General features: G+C 36.2%; 2 protein-coding genes across 3 annotated transcripts in view; one reads left to right on the top strand and one right to left on the bottom strand.

Annotated features, from left to right (window-relative positions):
• LOC128179304 (ionotropic receptor 25a-like) lies at positions 1-13,596 on the top strand. Its single transcript, XM_052846703.1, has 15 exons — positions 1-188; positions 1,070-1,213; positions 2,122-2,385; positions 3,647-3,825; positions 4,137-4,190; positions 4,471-4,629; positions 4,926-5,093; positions 5,244-5,360; positions 6,603-6,701; positions 7,858-8,040; positions 8,462-8,804; positions 9,218-9,467; positions 9,670-9,854; positions 10,415-10,556; positions 11,736-13,596. The coding sequence occupies exons 1-15, from the start codon at positions 119-121 to the stop codon at positions 12,166-12,168; spliced, it is 2,790 nt and encodes a 929-aa protein (XP_052702663.1). The 5' UTR covers positions 1-118; the 3' UTR covers positions 12,169-13,596.
• LOC128179305 (protein O-mannosyl-transferase TMTC4-like) overlaps positions 13,178-15,945 on the bottom strand; it is a 19,059-nt gene continuing 16,291 nt past the window's right edge. For both annotated transcript variants that reach the window (XM_052846705.1, XM_052846704.1), the window contains exons 15-16: positions 15,623-15,811; positions 13,178-14,710 (exon numbers count right to left, since the gene is read on the bottom strand). In XM_052846705.1, coding sequence (XP_052702665.1) covers positions 14,568-14,710; positions 15,623-15,811 — 332 coding nt within the window. In that variant the 3' untranslated portion in view covers positions 13,178-14,567. The remainder of the gene's footprint in view (positions 14,711-15,622; positions 15,812-15,945) is intronic.

Below are 15,945 nucleotides of genomic sequence, written 5' to 3' on the forward strand. Positions count from 1 at the left end.
CACCGCTAACTCATGCCCGGGTAGACACGGCGATCCAGCATCTCGTGTACCGAGCAGACGACATTTTAATGGCGCGGGATCTGGTAATGAGATTGAGCGGTACTACCAAGGACTGGACATGTTGAGTCGAGTACTGCTGTGTATTGTCTTATTACATCAGTCAGTACTAGTACAGACACTGGATGTAGGTAGGTACTATAGCGATACTAACTGTAGGTAAATATAAACAGTGAATACAGTCATCGGAATAGGTATATGTATATATAATAGCTACCGTTCTACGCCTCATCTTTAATGGCTTTCGGGAAGACATATTGATGGGGGATGGTTAGAGAAGTACAATAACTGAAATGTGACTTGTATACAAGAAGTTATAGCGTCAATAACAAGTAGATGACAACATCTGGCGAGATCTCGATACATTGAAACTTCCCTAGTTTGAATTTTTCAAATCTCAAAATGATATTGATCGCACGAATTGTCCTTTCTATATAAAGACGTTGGATCTAATCAAAACAATGTACATTCATTTTTTAATGAAAAAATTCAGCATATTCGAAAATTGCAGATCGTATAACCTCATCTCAGTTTCGTTTTAAAGGTTTCAATTTTTAAGTTTTATAATATAATCTATTTCTTTTTTTATTCACTCTATCATTTTCATTTTAGACTTCATTTCATGCTGGTCGTTTTTCTTCTGTAAGGCGTAGTTATCTAATATCAATTTTTCCTGTTAACATAATAACAGATTTATATTCCTTTAACATTGATTTACTGAATGCATGGCATACAAGCTAAGATACTGTATTTGTTACGGCTATCATTTGTCAACCGCTTTTACCTATATAATATTAACAGAACCGGACCACAATAAGACTGAATTGTTTAGACTTTAGATATTTCCTTTGTATAAAGATATAGAAAATATTTTGGATTAAACTTTTTTTTAGATCCGATAGGCTGTTTGTTAATATAAACTTAAAGGGTTATTTAGCATCTAGCCTCCTTTATATATTTATAGTATGTACTTGATTGGTTTTTACTTACTCGTACTCATCCCTTGTTCCAGTGGCAGTGCTGGCGGAGGAGAAACATAAAAGTCTTAAACTCCTGGAGGACACACTGAAAGATGAAGGTCAACTACACGGCTGGACAGGGGCGGTCAAGGTCATCAAACTGAACGACACCAACCCTATAACAGCCCTGGATAAAGGTAGGTATACCCCATCACAGCCCAAGACAAAGGTAGATATACCACATCACAGGCCTAGACAAAGGTAGATATACCCCATCACAACCCTAGACAAAGGTAGATATACCCCATCACAACCCTAGACAAAGGTAGATATACCCCATCACAGCCCTAGACAAAGGTAGATATACCCCATCACAGCCCAAGACAAAGGTAGATATACCCCATCACAGCCCTAGACAAAGGTAGATATACCCCATCACAACCCTAGACAAAGGTAGATATACCCCATCACAACCCTAGACAAAGGTAGATATACCCCATTACAGCCCTAGACAAAGGTAGATATACCCCATCACAACCCTAGACAAAGGTAGATATACCCCATCACAACCCTAGACAAAGGTAGATATACCCCATCACAACCCTAGACAAAGGTAGATATACCCCATCACAGCCCTAGACAAAGGTAGATATACACCATCACAACCTTAGACAAAGGTAGATATACTCCATCACAACCCTAGACAAAGGTAGATATACCCCATCACAACCTTAGACAAAGGTAGATATACCCCATCACAACCCTAGACAAAGGTAGATATACCCCATCACAGCCCTAGACAAATGTAAATATACCCCATCACAGCCCTAGACAAAGGTACATATACACTATCACAGCTATAGACAAATGATGATCCTAATCACAGCTCTAGACAGAGGTAGTTATATACACCGTCACAACCCTAGGCAAAGATAGATATATATCCCATCACAACCCTAGACAAAGGTAGATTCTTGAAAAAACTGCTGTAGACAAAGGTAGATATACCCATTCACAGCCCTAGATAAAGACAGATATACTCAACCACATGTTTAGAATACATTGCAACAGTCTACACTTGTTGAATGAGTTTATCTCTTTCCAGTGTGTTCCGTGATGTCTGAGGGAGCGGTACTGTTGATTGACATGGCTGACCCCTTGACGGGTCAACTGTTAAGGTCATTTGCACGGTCCACGGGGTTACCATACGTCACTTTACTGGACAAAGCTACGCTGATCGAGAAAGACTTCAACCCTGACCTTCACCTCCAGATAGAGCCGCCGGGGTCCGTGTTGATGGGGGTGGTTCGTGACGTCATTACCCACGAACATTTGACTGGAATAGCTGTCTTGTATGATAACTCCTTTGGTGAGCATTTCTTCAGTCCTATGGAGCAAGAAGTTGGGGGATATTTTCCTGAGTGTGTTTGTCTGACCATATGTCTGTCTCTCCGTTTGTCTGTCTGTCTGTCAGTCGATCTAACCCTTAGCTATCTGTCTGCCTGTTCGACTTTCTACCTGACAACTTGCACTTGAAACAATATTTCAATATAATGAAAGATAAATGCACTGCCGTTTTTAGTGAATCGAAATGTGAAAATCAGACATCGTGATTCTTTGCAATCATCCCCAGAGAAAAAAAATGTTCATTAAACAAATGCGTTAAAAAATCCCAAGTGATTGTGTTTATTCCGATCAACCATAGTGATTAACAATATAAAATTTTGTAATCAATTTATTTACACATAATATCAATGAAATCAAAATCGACTCTAAAATCCATTAATTTTTTTAGTAACGAGTCCCGCTGACATCAAATTTCCTTTCAAAGCAATTTGAGCTGTATTTTTTTAGAATTTTATTTTGCTGTAAAAACCTGCTAGTATATATATAGTAAGTCTGCATAAAACTTAATCTTTTTTTATAGATAAGGTTGGAAAAAATCATTAATTTTTGTCAGAGGAAAGCTATCCCTTCTAAGGAACATATAGCAAATCAATTTTTGTACAGGCCGACAATAATTCAATTTTGCGCCAATTAAGGTTCCTTAACGGCCCTTGTCACAAAAATTTGGCGATAAGAATTTTAAAAACCATGATATTTTTGTCATTTAAGTAAAAAATAACTTTTTCGTTAAAAAAAAATTCTTCATGAAAATTGCAGCTCATATTGCTTTTAAGTCAATGTCAAACATTAAGTCTGAGTTTTGACCTCAATCCTTTGCACATTTCATTTGGAAATTTGAGTTGAGGACTGAGTTAAGAGACTGCAAATTTTAATGACGGTGGGGGCCAGTTCAACTAAATGAACCGTAAACCATTGATCATACTCAGAGGATTGCATATATTTTAATAACCGTGATATTTTCAATCAATATTTTTAGCCAATAAGATTTACTGTTAGAAATGTCAGAAAGAAAATTTAAAAAAGAAAATGGAAGCTAATGCATTGTTTGGTTGCGTTTAAGAGAAATCGCAAACAGAATCCTTATCCGCTCAGTCAATCAATATAATAATGTTCAGATCACTCTTGGGTAAACCTTTTAAAGTTCAAAACAAATAAATCGTGAATTAGCTATCCGGGCGGTTCATTTAAAAATATTAAAGAGTTTTGTCATTTACACTCCACAGATCTGGATAAAATTCCTAAAAGATTTCTAACGGGACTTCCGGCTCAGCACCTGTTTCAGGAAATTGCTTCCAGTTCCCACAATGCAACACTCCGGCAACTCTATCGATTGGAAGACAATCAGATTCGTAATTTTTTCATCGTTGCAAACAAGGAAAACATTAAGACAATCCTTGAAACGGTACAATGTAGCACAATGTTTTTGAATCCCGTTGAGGGCATGCATGCATTAGTGTTCAAAAAATATTAGTCAGAAAACACGTCAGACACCTTCACTTGTGATCTTTATCTAAGTTACAAAAGAATCCTTTGACAAAAAATGGAAGAATTTATAAATCCCGATTTTAATAGAATACTGATAACATAATAGACTAGATTTAAGATAGATATTTCGAATAATATTTAGAAATGTATGAGAATATATATAAATAGAATATGTTAAACTATGATAATTACAGTCAATCTCTTGAATTTCTCTTTTTCTACTTCCAGGCCAGCGGCACTAAACTTATGGACGAAAAATATCATTGGTTTGTTTTGACTAAGGTAAAAAAAAAATGAAAAACTAATAACAATTTACTTTCATTGTCATCACCCTGATGTTAAGTTGGCAACAATTAAAACTCATGACATTAGTCGAAGCAATGCACGAAGAAGTTTGGAAAGTAAAGTTTGATAAATGTCCTCGACTTTCATTGCCATGCAGGACATAAGCGTGACATGAGCAAATGTTTTCGGTTTAGATCTCCAATCATACATTATTATATTATTGCATAAAAAATTATACGTTGCAAAGTTATACAACTGACCTGACTTTCGTCGGTAGGACATGAGCATCACGTGTCAGGGGTGTAAGACCCACGGGAGGGGCACCGTTCTTCTGTTCACGGGACAGCCCAACAACGACATCATGCAGAACGAGTACATCCCCTTCATCCGGGGACTGTCCAAGTATATCTCCACCTTCACGGCGGACGGCTCCAATGTACGTACTCAGTCACGAAGTGTAGTACTTTTGTTTTTAAAGACAACTACCATGATTTGAGTTTTTCAGGTTTCTTTGTGTGTGTCTAAAACTTCTTGGTTGGTTTACATATGATTGACAAATTTAGTATTCGCTCAAAGATGGGCGGGAAACCACACGGGATTAAATATATACATTGATTTAATCGGAAATTAAACTGTAACAAAGTGTATGCTTTTACAACACAAAAATGTATATTATATTGCAATGATCATCATTTACATATGATAGTCACCTACTATATGTTTTTTGAACAGATAGATGAAGCATTTATATTTGATTTGATGAACATGATCGGCACCCGCCTTGTTAATCAGAATGTGGACCAATCAGTGAGTCTGAATCAAAGTGACTGCTACAGCGTCACCGGACCGGAACCGGAAGTCTACAACCAAAGCAGGGCGTTTATCCATAGTTTCGTGAACGTGAGTGCATTTACCAATCAACACTATTTGTTTACTTATTCAAATATATACTAAATGCAACATGATCAGAGTATGTATAAACAAGATTAGTTCCACTGAGTTAGCTCGCTATTGGTGAAATCATACGGGTCTTTCCAATGTCGTTTCCAGAGATCCAGGAATGGCGTGTTCGGACCTCTCTACTTCAAGGACAACGTGCTCACACAGAGGCTGACTTTGTCCGTCAAACGATTGACCTTCACCCAACAAGCCCAGTCAACCGAAACAGTAGGTTCTTGTCAGAGAGCAGAATTTTTGAGTGTAAACGCTTGTCTTACCATTCTGACTCAATGTCATACTCTGTAGGCTAGTTTAGATCTATTAAAAGTTTGAACTTAATAATACTTAAATTGTATGGTCGGCCAAGATTTTATTGTTTGGGAATATATTGCTATGGTCATTAAACTAGTCATGAAAGTTCACTTGTATCATACCACCAATACATACATTTGAATGGTTAGAACAGATGAATTTTCTGCACTGTTACAAAATATCGGATGTTATCAATATCCTAAATAATATACCAGGTATGTTCAACAACTGGCAGCTTCATTATTTCAATGTCATTTCTATGCTTGTCTACCTGCAGTAACAATGGCTTTCAATCGACACGAAAGTTCTAGATGAAAATTATACCGAGAGATAGTCAGGTCGATTTTACTCTTTTAACATACATTTACTAGCTTTAATGTTTTACGGTCATTGCAAGGTTTGAAATATAGTTGATACGAATATAAGTTAATTTACAGTAGAGCGACACTCGAACCTTTTTAAAACACCTCATATATGTACTGTAGATTCCTTATTTTACGCGAGTATATACTTAATTCCGCTATTCCTCCAGAATATAAAATCGCGAATGCAGGATTTTTATCAAAGTTTTAATATGTAGTTTACATCGGAAAATTAAAAGCGAGATGTGCCTCTCGCGATATTTTGCGGATATTAATTCCTCGAGTTTAATTAGGAATCTTCAGTACTGTCTTTGGTACAATCTATGTTTAATTAGTTTAATTAGGAATCTCTAGTACTGTCTTTGGTACAGTCTATGTTTAATTAGTTTAATTAGGAATCTTCAGTACTGTCTTTGGTACAGTCTATGTTTAATTAGTTTAATTAAGAATCTTCAGTACTGTCTTTGGTACAGTCTATGTTTAATTAGTTTAATTAAGAATCTTCAGTACTGTCTTTGGTACAGTCTATGTTTAATTAGTTTAATTAGGAATCTTCAGTACTGTCTTTGGTACAGTCTATGTTTAATTAGTTTAATTAAGAATCTTCAGTACTGTCTTTGGTACAATCTATGTTTAATTAGTTTAATTAGGAATCTTCAGTACTGTCTTTGGTACAGTCTATGTTTAATTAGTTTAATTAGGAATCTTCAGTACTGTCTTTGGTACAGTCTATGTTTAATTAGTTTAATTAGGAATCTTCAGTACTGTCTTTGGTACAATCTATGTTTTTTCCTAGATCGGTAACTGGACGGCTGAGCGAGGCCTGAGTCTGTTGGACACAAGTCTACTTAAACCACCAGGCAAGAAGAAATATAAGATCGTGGTGGTCCCCAGCGTAAGTGCTCATAAACATGTGTATGTGTTGCTACAGCAGTTTGAGGAAATGTCCTAGAAGTTATGGTTAACTCTGATTTATGCATCCTAACCTTAGTCAAAGAGGGTACATTGCTTTGCAAATGTAGTACCATTTTGTTAACTATCTAGATAACCACTCTCCTGACAGCAGTTATGAGGTAGATAACTTTATAAATAGTTTGGCAAAAATTGATCCTATCAAACGGCTAGTCAAAGAAGCTTTTAGAAAACGTTAACTAACAAGAGGCCCATGGGCCACATCGCTCACCTGAGGAACAATAGGTATGATGACATCAGCTTAATGGAATCATAATACAAACTATCTGGACAATGTACAATAATACATGTAGATCATGTATAAATAAAATCCATTTTTCCCCTGGATATTCTTATGTTTATAATCATTATTCCCTTTTCTAACAAGATGATTTTATAGCAATACCACATGTTGAGTACTGCAGTTCTCAAAAAGATCCTTAACAATTGTTTATATATGGGATATAAACCTACATCAAACTCTGGACCTTCTTGTGAGAGTCTTAACAATTATAAAGAAACATTTAGCTGATTAGTTACTTAGAAGAAGATTTTTAAAGATTTACTATACATATTCCTATGTAAAACTTTGACCCCCTCCCACCGTTGTGGCCCCACCCTACTCCCGGGGGTGTCATTTGTTTCACAACTTTGAATCTACACTACCTGAGGATGCTTCCACACACATTTCAGCTTTCCTGGCTGATTAGTTTCTGAGAAGATTTTTAAAGATTTACTCTTTATATTCCTATGTAAAACTTTCCTAGCCTAATGGTTCTTGAGAAGAAGATTGTTTAAAATTTCTCAAAATTTTTCATTAATTTCCAATTATCTCCCCTTGAAAAAGAGCATGGCCCTTAATTTTCATAACTTTGAATCCCCTTTGCCTAAGGATGATTTGTGCCAAGTATAGTTGAAACTGGCCCAGTAGTTCTTGAGAAAATGTTGAAAATGTGAAAAGTTTAACACAGACAGACGGACAGACAGACGGCAGACAAAATGTGATCAGAAAAGCTCATTTGAGCTAAAAACCAATCCCTTAAAGCACCAGTATAAGAAAAAACCTAGGATAAACAAAAACAATTGTTTGTTACCTTCAGTATCCTCCGTTTGTGATACCCAAGGGAAACAACTCGTTTGACGGTTACTGCATCGACCTGCTCCACGAGATACAGGGTGTGCTGAAGTTTGACTACGAGTTGTACCCGAGTCCTGACGGCCTGGTGGGATCCATGGACGACCAGGGACAATGGAATGGAGTCGTCAAGGAGCTCATGGAGAAGGTCAGTGAGTCTTACTTAGGAGAAAGGAAAAACAAGCTTTACAAAACGTGTTGTCTCTATCTCCGAATAATCTTTACTTTACGTTACACTGTAACATGTTATCAATTCAAACAGAGAGATTTTCGCGCGTTGTTTTCATAAATACATAAATAAGTAGTTGCATTTATAATGAGAACAAATGGCATGAGTTTGTCCTACAGTGAAAATGCTTATACATCCAATTTCAGATATAATACAATTTGCAAGTTGAGGTTTGGGTTTATAACTACGCAAAATCTAGTTCTTTCTACTCGCAAATTGATTAACCAAAACTACCACAAGTATAAACTTTAAACAATTCCTCCATTGTATATATACATTGTATCTATGTGTAGCATAATTTTTTTAAACACTGCCAAAAAACTTTTCTATGCTTCCTTAGAGAGCTGACATAGCAATCGGTCCTATATCTGTGATGGCGGAGCGAGAGAATGTGATAGACTTTACCGTGCCGTACTACGACTTGGTTGGGCTGACCATCCTTCTCAAGAAGCCCGAGTTTGACTATGAACTCTTCAAGTTCCTGATCGTCCTGGACGAGAACGTCTGGCTCTGTATCATCGCCTCCTACTTCCTGTTTAGCGGGCTGCTTTACGCCTTTGACAAGCTGAGTCCGTACAGCTACCAAAACAACCGCCGGAAGTACGAGAACGTCACGCCAGAGCCCCGGATCTTCACCATCAAGGAGGGCATCTGGTTCTGTATGATGTCTCTCACGCCGCAAGGTTTGTCAGTCTACACAGGTTTTTCTTTAAGGAACGTCTCACAGTTTATAGTCAACCATCTTTTCCCTATACATGTACGTGCATTAAAAATAAAACTGTTTCAATATATATCATACCAAACCTTCTTAACCTGTAATTTCATAAGTAAAAAAAAAACAAAACTCATACTTGTATATTAATAGTCTAAAACAAATGCTGCAAAAATGCAAATCTTCCTCATGTAAAATCGTTTTTAGTAAAGCATACATGCTTTCGATATTTCGCTCAACTTATCACTAGAATAAAATATGCTTTGCACTTAATGCATAAAAAACCACGCCCATATTTTCTATCAATGTTGTCAAATAGAAAAACTACAGTAAGCATACCCCAGAAGTTGGTGGTGCTTTAACTGTTACATGGTCACGTTATAGGTGGGGGAGAGGCCCCGCGGGCGCTGTCGGGCCGCCTGATTGCTGCCACCTGGTGGCTTTTTGGATTTATCGTCATAGCAACCTACACAGCCAATCTGGCGGCGTTCCTGACTGTGTCTCGTTTGGACGAACCAATCAAATCACTGGACGATCTGTCCAGTCAACACACGGTGAAGTACGCGCCACACAATGGCAGCGCCGCAATGGTGTACTTTCAGAGAATGGCGGAAATAGAGCAGAAATTTTATAGGTAATAAACTGGTATTGAAAAAATAACAAATTTAAGCTCGTGTTATTAGTATGTGATCTTACTCTTAACTGTAAGCTTTACCCAACTAGTTTATTGTGTGTCACCCTTCCGAGAACGCGCAGAAATCTAGTTAAATTGTTAAAATATATGTGTAAGAAAAACATTATATAACATTTGCATTGCAATGCCCCCTGATTTGCAGCATCTGGAAGAACATGAGTCTGGACGACACGCTGAACCCGGTGGAGCGGGCCAAGCTGGCGGTGTGGGACTACCCGGTCAGTAACAAGTACACCAAGCTGTGGGAGACCATGAAGCTGTCGGGGTTCCCCCACTCCCTGGAGGAGGCCCTCACTAGCGTCAAGAACGGAACCTTCGCCTACATCGGTAAATACAGGGGGAGATGTAGACACCGTAGACTGTTTACCTACTTTTATTCGCGGCGACTGTATGTCGCGACTTCACGGAGATGAACTGGTCACGCCGACTAATTTTCGCAAGCAACCCTCATCTTCACCCCTTTTGTTATTACACATTTACAATAAGGACTGTGTTGCGGCGTTGGTGAAAACGTCGCGAAATTTCCTCGCACGCGAATAAAAGTTTGATTCAGTACAAATTTGTACTGTGTATTTAAAAATTCTAATGAACAATACGTATACATAAAGCTATCGCTAAATGGTCCCTTTTGTCGTTAATATGCAAACTTGATGGTCTAAATCAGAACATGTATAATAGGCATTTGCAATTGCATTTGGTTGAACGAAATTGATTTACAATTCAGCTGGAGGAAAATTGAACAGAAAAATTTGATGTTTCAAACAAAGCAATATACATATTGGAACATTGACTCTAAAACAAAATGATTAATTAGCACTGAAACAAGAGAGTAAAGGTAAAATACATATACCTTATTGTGTTAACCGGTTGACTGGTCCTCATTACAGGTGACGCGGCGGAGAACCAGTACCAGACGATGAGGTCCATGGAGAACTGTGATCTCTGGCAGGTGGGCGAGGAGTTCAGCCGGAAGCCGTTCGCTTTGGCCGTCCAGAACGGGTCGCCGCTTCGTAACGACCTGTCCACCGCGTGAGTACAACTCAAACATAAAATTAACAAAGCAAGGTATACATGTATACATAAGTCGAACTTAACATCAACGGGATAAGGATTATAACTCAAACATAACATTAATGGAGTAAGGTAGATAACTCAAACATAACATTAACAGAGTAAGGGAGATAACTCAAACATAACATCAACAGAGTGAGGGAGATAACTCTTATATAACATCAACTGGTTTAGGGAGATAACTCAAACATAACATCAACGCAGTAAGGGAGATAACTCTAACATAACATTAACAGAGTAAGGGAGATAACTCAAACATAACATTAACAGAGTGTGGGAGATAACTCTAACATAACATTAACAGATTAAGGGAGATAACTCAAACATAACATCAACAGAGTAAGGGAGATAACTCTTATATAACATCAACTGGTTTAGGGAGATAACTCAAACATAACATTAACAGAGTAAGGAAGATAACTTTAACATTAACAGAGTAAGGGAGATAACTCAAACATAACATTAACAGAGTAAGGGAGATAACTCAAACATAACATCAACAGAGTAAGGGAGATAACTCAAACATAACATAACAGAGTAAGGGAGATAACTCAAACATAACATTAACAGGGTAAGGGAGATAACTCTTATATAACATCAACGCAGTAAGGGAGATAACTCTAACATAACATTAACAGAGTAAGGGAGATAACTCAAACATAACATCAACAGGGTAAGGGAGATAACTCTTATATAACATCAACTGGTTTAGGGAGATAACTCCAAGATTCACTGGCTCAAGAGGGATAAGTAGAACAACATCACTGGAGAAAGGGAGATAACACAAACATAGTGTCACTGAAAAAGGGATATAACGTCACTTGAATAAAAGATTTATCTTCCTCAGGGTGTAATGAAAATGTTGTCATTTCAATTTCTTATAGAGAACTATTTATTTGAGTTTGAAGTGAAATTAAATCAATAATACATTATGCAACTTGTGACAAAATATCAATTGTGATAAGTGAAGTGAGTGTAATTAAAAGATGATAGTATAAACCAATTACATGTGACCACACAACCTCTTTAATGTGTTTCGTTAGAACTAGCATGTCATAACCTAGAACTTTTTGCTCACACAGTTGAAACTTGAAAAAATGATTTCTTTGTACAGTATGTATATATAATTTTTGACAGCATTCTTCAACTACTTAATCAAAGAATGTTGGAGAAACTAAAAAAGAAATGGTGGGACAAGAACAAAGTGAAGTGTCCCAAGCTGGAGAATGAGAGCGAGGGAATCAGCCTAAACAACATTGGCGGGGTGTTCATCCTGATCGCGGGGGGAGCGGCCCTGGCCCTCGTATGTCTTGGCTTCGAACTCTACTTCTTCAAGTACAAGCCCAAACAGGCCTCCAAGAACTACGGGGTCGCCAAGTCTCACTCTAAAGCCAATATCTGCCAGGACGAGAACGGTGCCAGGAAACAGAACGGCGTCAGTAATGGCGGCAGGGCGCCGTCTGAGGACTCACAGGTGACCCCCAGTGTTGAGAGGAAAAACGGGAGTTCTCTTAATATCTTTAACCGACAGAAACGTGGGGTGACTTTCAATTTGGGGGATAGCTTGTAGTTGGTGCAATGTTAATTTTTTGATATATTACAAACAAGTTTACTTGTCAATATTTTTGTCAATACATCTTTTTAAAATATGTTCAATAACAAGAAAGAAAATATGTTCAACAACAAGAAAGTTGTTTATGTGTCAGTATTAATATTTTAAATATTTTCACTTTACGTAAAAAAAAAAAAATTTTAAAGTAATGATTTTAACATTTTTCATTGAATAATATTGAAATTTATTTATTCGGCAATTAAAAAATATCAAAGATTTATGTATATATATGTGCTTGTATTATTGTGAAGGAGTCTTCTTTCTGTTTAAATGTTATCAATGGTTGATATATACTCAGTATGTATTATAACCATTATTGTTTTTGTTTTTTGATGGTGTAATTTAACATGTACTTATACAAATACTTAACAATACGAGCTGCAATTTTTATACTGATTTTTTCTTTATGAAAAATGTTATTTTCCACTAAATTGACAAAAATATCATGGTTTTTAAAGTTCTGTTAGCTATATTTTTATTTGAAAAGCTGTAAAGAAGCAAAATTGAATTATTGTCGTCCTGGTCAAAAATTGATCTGCTATATATTCCTTAGAAGAGAAATCTTTCTTCTGACGAAAATTAATGATTCTTTCAAACCTTTTTTATCATAAGAGTTTAATTCACATGCAGACTTATCATACTAGCAAGTTTTTGTAGCAAAATAAAATTCTTAAAAAAATAAGCTCATATTGCTTTAAGATTTTTTCACTATCTTAGTGTTTGGTATCCAGAACTTTAAAAGTTTTCTTCTATTTCCCTTTTCAGCATCAACTTTACATGTACCCAGTTCAAATTGTCTTCCTCTCCTCAATGTTTCTATATCTTCATAACACTTTTTCTTCATGAAAATCCAACCTCTTCTTTTTAGATCATATGACCTGAGATGATTTATTCCACCTTCCATTCCTTTTCCGAGTGACCAGCAAATTCAAGTAATTAAATCTATATACATAACAAAAAACCCAGAGAATTTCAGCAAAGCTTTTGTTTTATAATATGAATCAACATTTGATATGCACAAGTATTATGGCTCAAATCAGTGATAAAATGGTAACATAATTTACACATGTCATGTCGTGCTAATAATGATACATCATTATGCAATTACATCCCAAAAGTGGAAAAACATCAACCAAAAAAATACAACAACAATAGTCGACACAAAAATAAACTTCTGTTTACAACAAAGCACAGCACTCAACATACAAAACAAGCACTTGGACCCAAAAAATAATATATTGGTTTTCAGGCAGAGCCCCTTCAGTCAAATGTAATTGCCATATTAATGAAACGGGGAATAGCTCAATTTTCAGTTCCAAATTAAAATATGAAATTTGAGTTATTCCACTTCGCAACTCTTAAAAAAAAAAAGTCAAAAAAAATAAACACACACAGACACTGATTCGATCATCCAGTGTAAACAGTACAACCTTCCTCAGAATCTGTAAAAATATATTGCAAGGTTTTGTGTCTCTTCATAATATATATGAGATCATTGCATAACAAAATACCTATACATGTACATGGGAATGTTTTAAACACTTCTTTGTATAAATATAAACCGTTATGAAAATTCACGGTATATGAGTGAGAAAAACATACATAGTACAGATACAATTATTGGAATCTGTTGAGGTGGAATGAACTAATTAACTTGCTATACATGGAATGCTACAAGACAGGAATGCAATCAATGGAAATAATTACAGTTTAACTATAAATGATTTCATCTAAAAAATAATAATTCTTTTCAATTCTCTAAGTAAATAAAGATCTGTCTCTTCTCTTCACATCTCATACCCCTGGTGACAAAAAACAAACAAGGCCAGTAACTCTGTCCTTGCTTTCTCTGACACAGATGGACACTTAGTTCTGTAAACGTTTTATGTCCAGCACTGACGGACAGTGACTGAGAGTCTTACTGAACCTGACCACTATTTTGTGTCACTTGTGATAATGCCACATAATTCACTAGTAATTTGTTTAAGATGTCTGTTTAAGTTCATATAACAGACTTTTTATGAATAATCATGTTTAATCTATTAAGTAGAACACAGTTACGATTACAACATTTGTCTACATGATTAATAGGACAAGTTTTGAATTACAGAAAATTTTGTAGAATTTCTCATTGTTATAGTGGGAATGTTCTCCAGGTGTAACAGGTAATTACGGTACAGGTAAGTTTCCTTGGTAACTTGTACACAATAAGGAAAGGAATGTTTCCATGGACACCAGGTACAGAACCATGATATGTTTCACAGGTATCTTATTGGACTCCTGTAGGTACATCTGTATGCAAAAGAAAATCTTTGGCATCAGAATCTGGCGGAATGTTTTGGAGGTTTTAAGACATGCTAGGATTTGGCGTTTTTGCTGTATTTACGGCGGAGCATCTGAAGGTTCTGTTGGACATTGTGGCTGGAGGGGTCCAGCTCCAGCGCCTTCATGTATGCTCTCTCGGCCTCAGCAGGCTTGTCCCACCGATGGTACAGCACACCTGGAATTATATCAATACATCAATAGAAAACTTAACTGTGTTAATCTGCTCAAAGTAATCCAAGACTGAGATGAAATATGGAGACCTTTAGTAATTTATACCATGGACTCACAAAAGAATTTTTTTTAATATATAACATTGTTATAAAACATCCTTGGATAGCATATTTATAAACAAGCATTCATTTTTGTTGATGTAGTAATATCAGCTTATCCCAATGATGGTACAGCACACCTATATTATTAATAGATCTACATGTGACATCACTGTGATACCGCTAACTTACTCAAAGTAAGCTAGTACCAAAAACAGGAAGAGTTGGATGTCCAAATTTCAGTTATCAAAACCATAGATTGAAAAGTAATTTTTTTTTTGTAAACATCATTGGGAAACATTCTTGGAAAGCATATACTGTGGTTCTAGTATTATTCTAGGGCATTGATATTTGATGCTGTAATAAAATTCACAGTATCCAGGAGATTTAAATTCATTGAATAAATGTTCCATCAATATTGAATAACATCTGATACAAACTTCCATACTGCTATGAATATTTGATTAATACGTAAATCGGCTGGACAAGATCCATGATTATTGGTATTCTATGAATATTGATCAAACCACAGTTCACATTTTAAATGTTTTCTTTTATTCAACATTAAGGCAGCTTACACAGTCTAACTTATGGCACAATACTCCTATGATAAGAGAGATAACTCTCACTGACACCAAATAATGTCAGAAGTAATTTCTGTCATTTTCTGCATTACAAAGTTGAGACTGTGTGCATTTTATTAACTTGGTAAATAATATCAAATAAAGTTCTCTATGTTCAAGTATAAAAAAGTTTCTTACAAAAAAAGACAACACATTTTCATAACCAAGATATAGTTATATCATATAATTCCTTACCTAAGTTGGCGTACATCTTGGCTACAGGAGAATTGCCGCTGAGCTGTATGGCCTTAAGGAAGTACTGCTCACTCTCCTTGTAGCGGTCCGCTTTACCCATCACGTTGGCCAGGTTAAAGTAGGGGGTCGGGTCGTTAGGGAAAAGTTTGACCGCCTCCTTACCCACCATCTCTGCCTGCTCCAGTTTCTCTGCAAGATAAAATTTTACCTCTTAAAAAAAAACGACAATATTAGGCAGCTTTTATGCCTCCTTAATGTTACAAGTTTGACTTATCCCAAAAATACTGTTCAGCTGAAGCAGCTATAAATAATTACCTATTCAA

The sequence above is a fragment of the Crassostrea angulata genome, chromosome 4 (genome assembly GCF_025612915.1).
Source record: "Crassostrea angulata isolate pt1a10 chromosome 4, ASM2561291v2, whole genome shotgun sequence".
Taxonomy (NCBI): domain Eukaryota; kingdom Metazoa; phylum Mollusca; class Bivalvia; order Ostreida; family Ostreidae; genus Magallana; species Magallana angulata.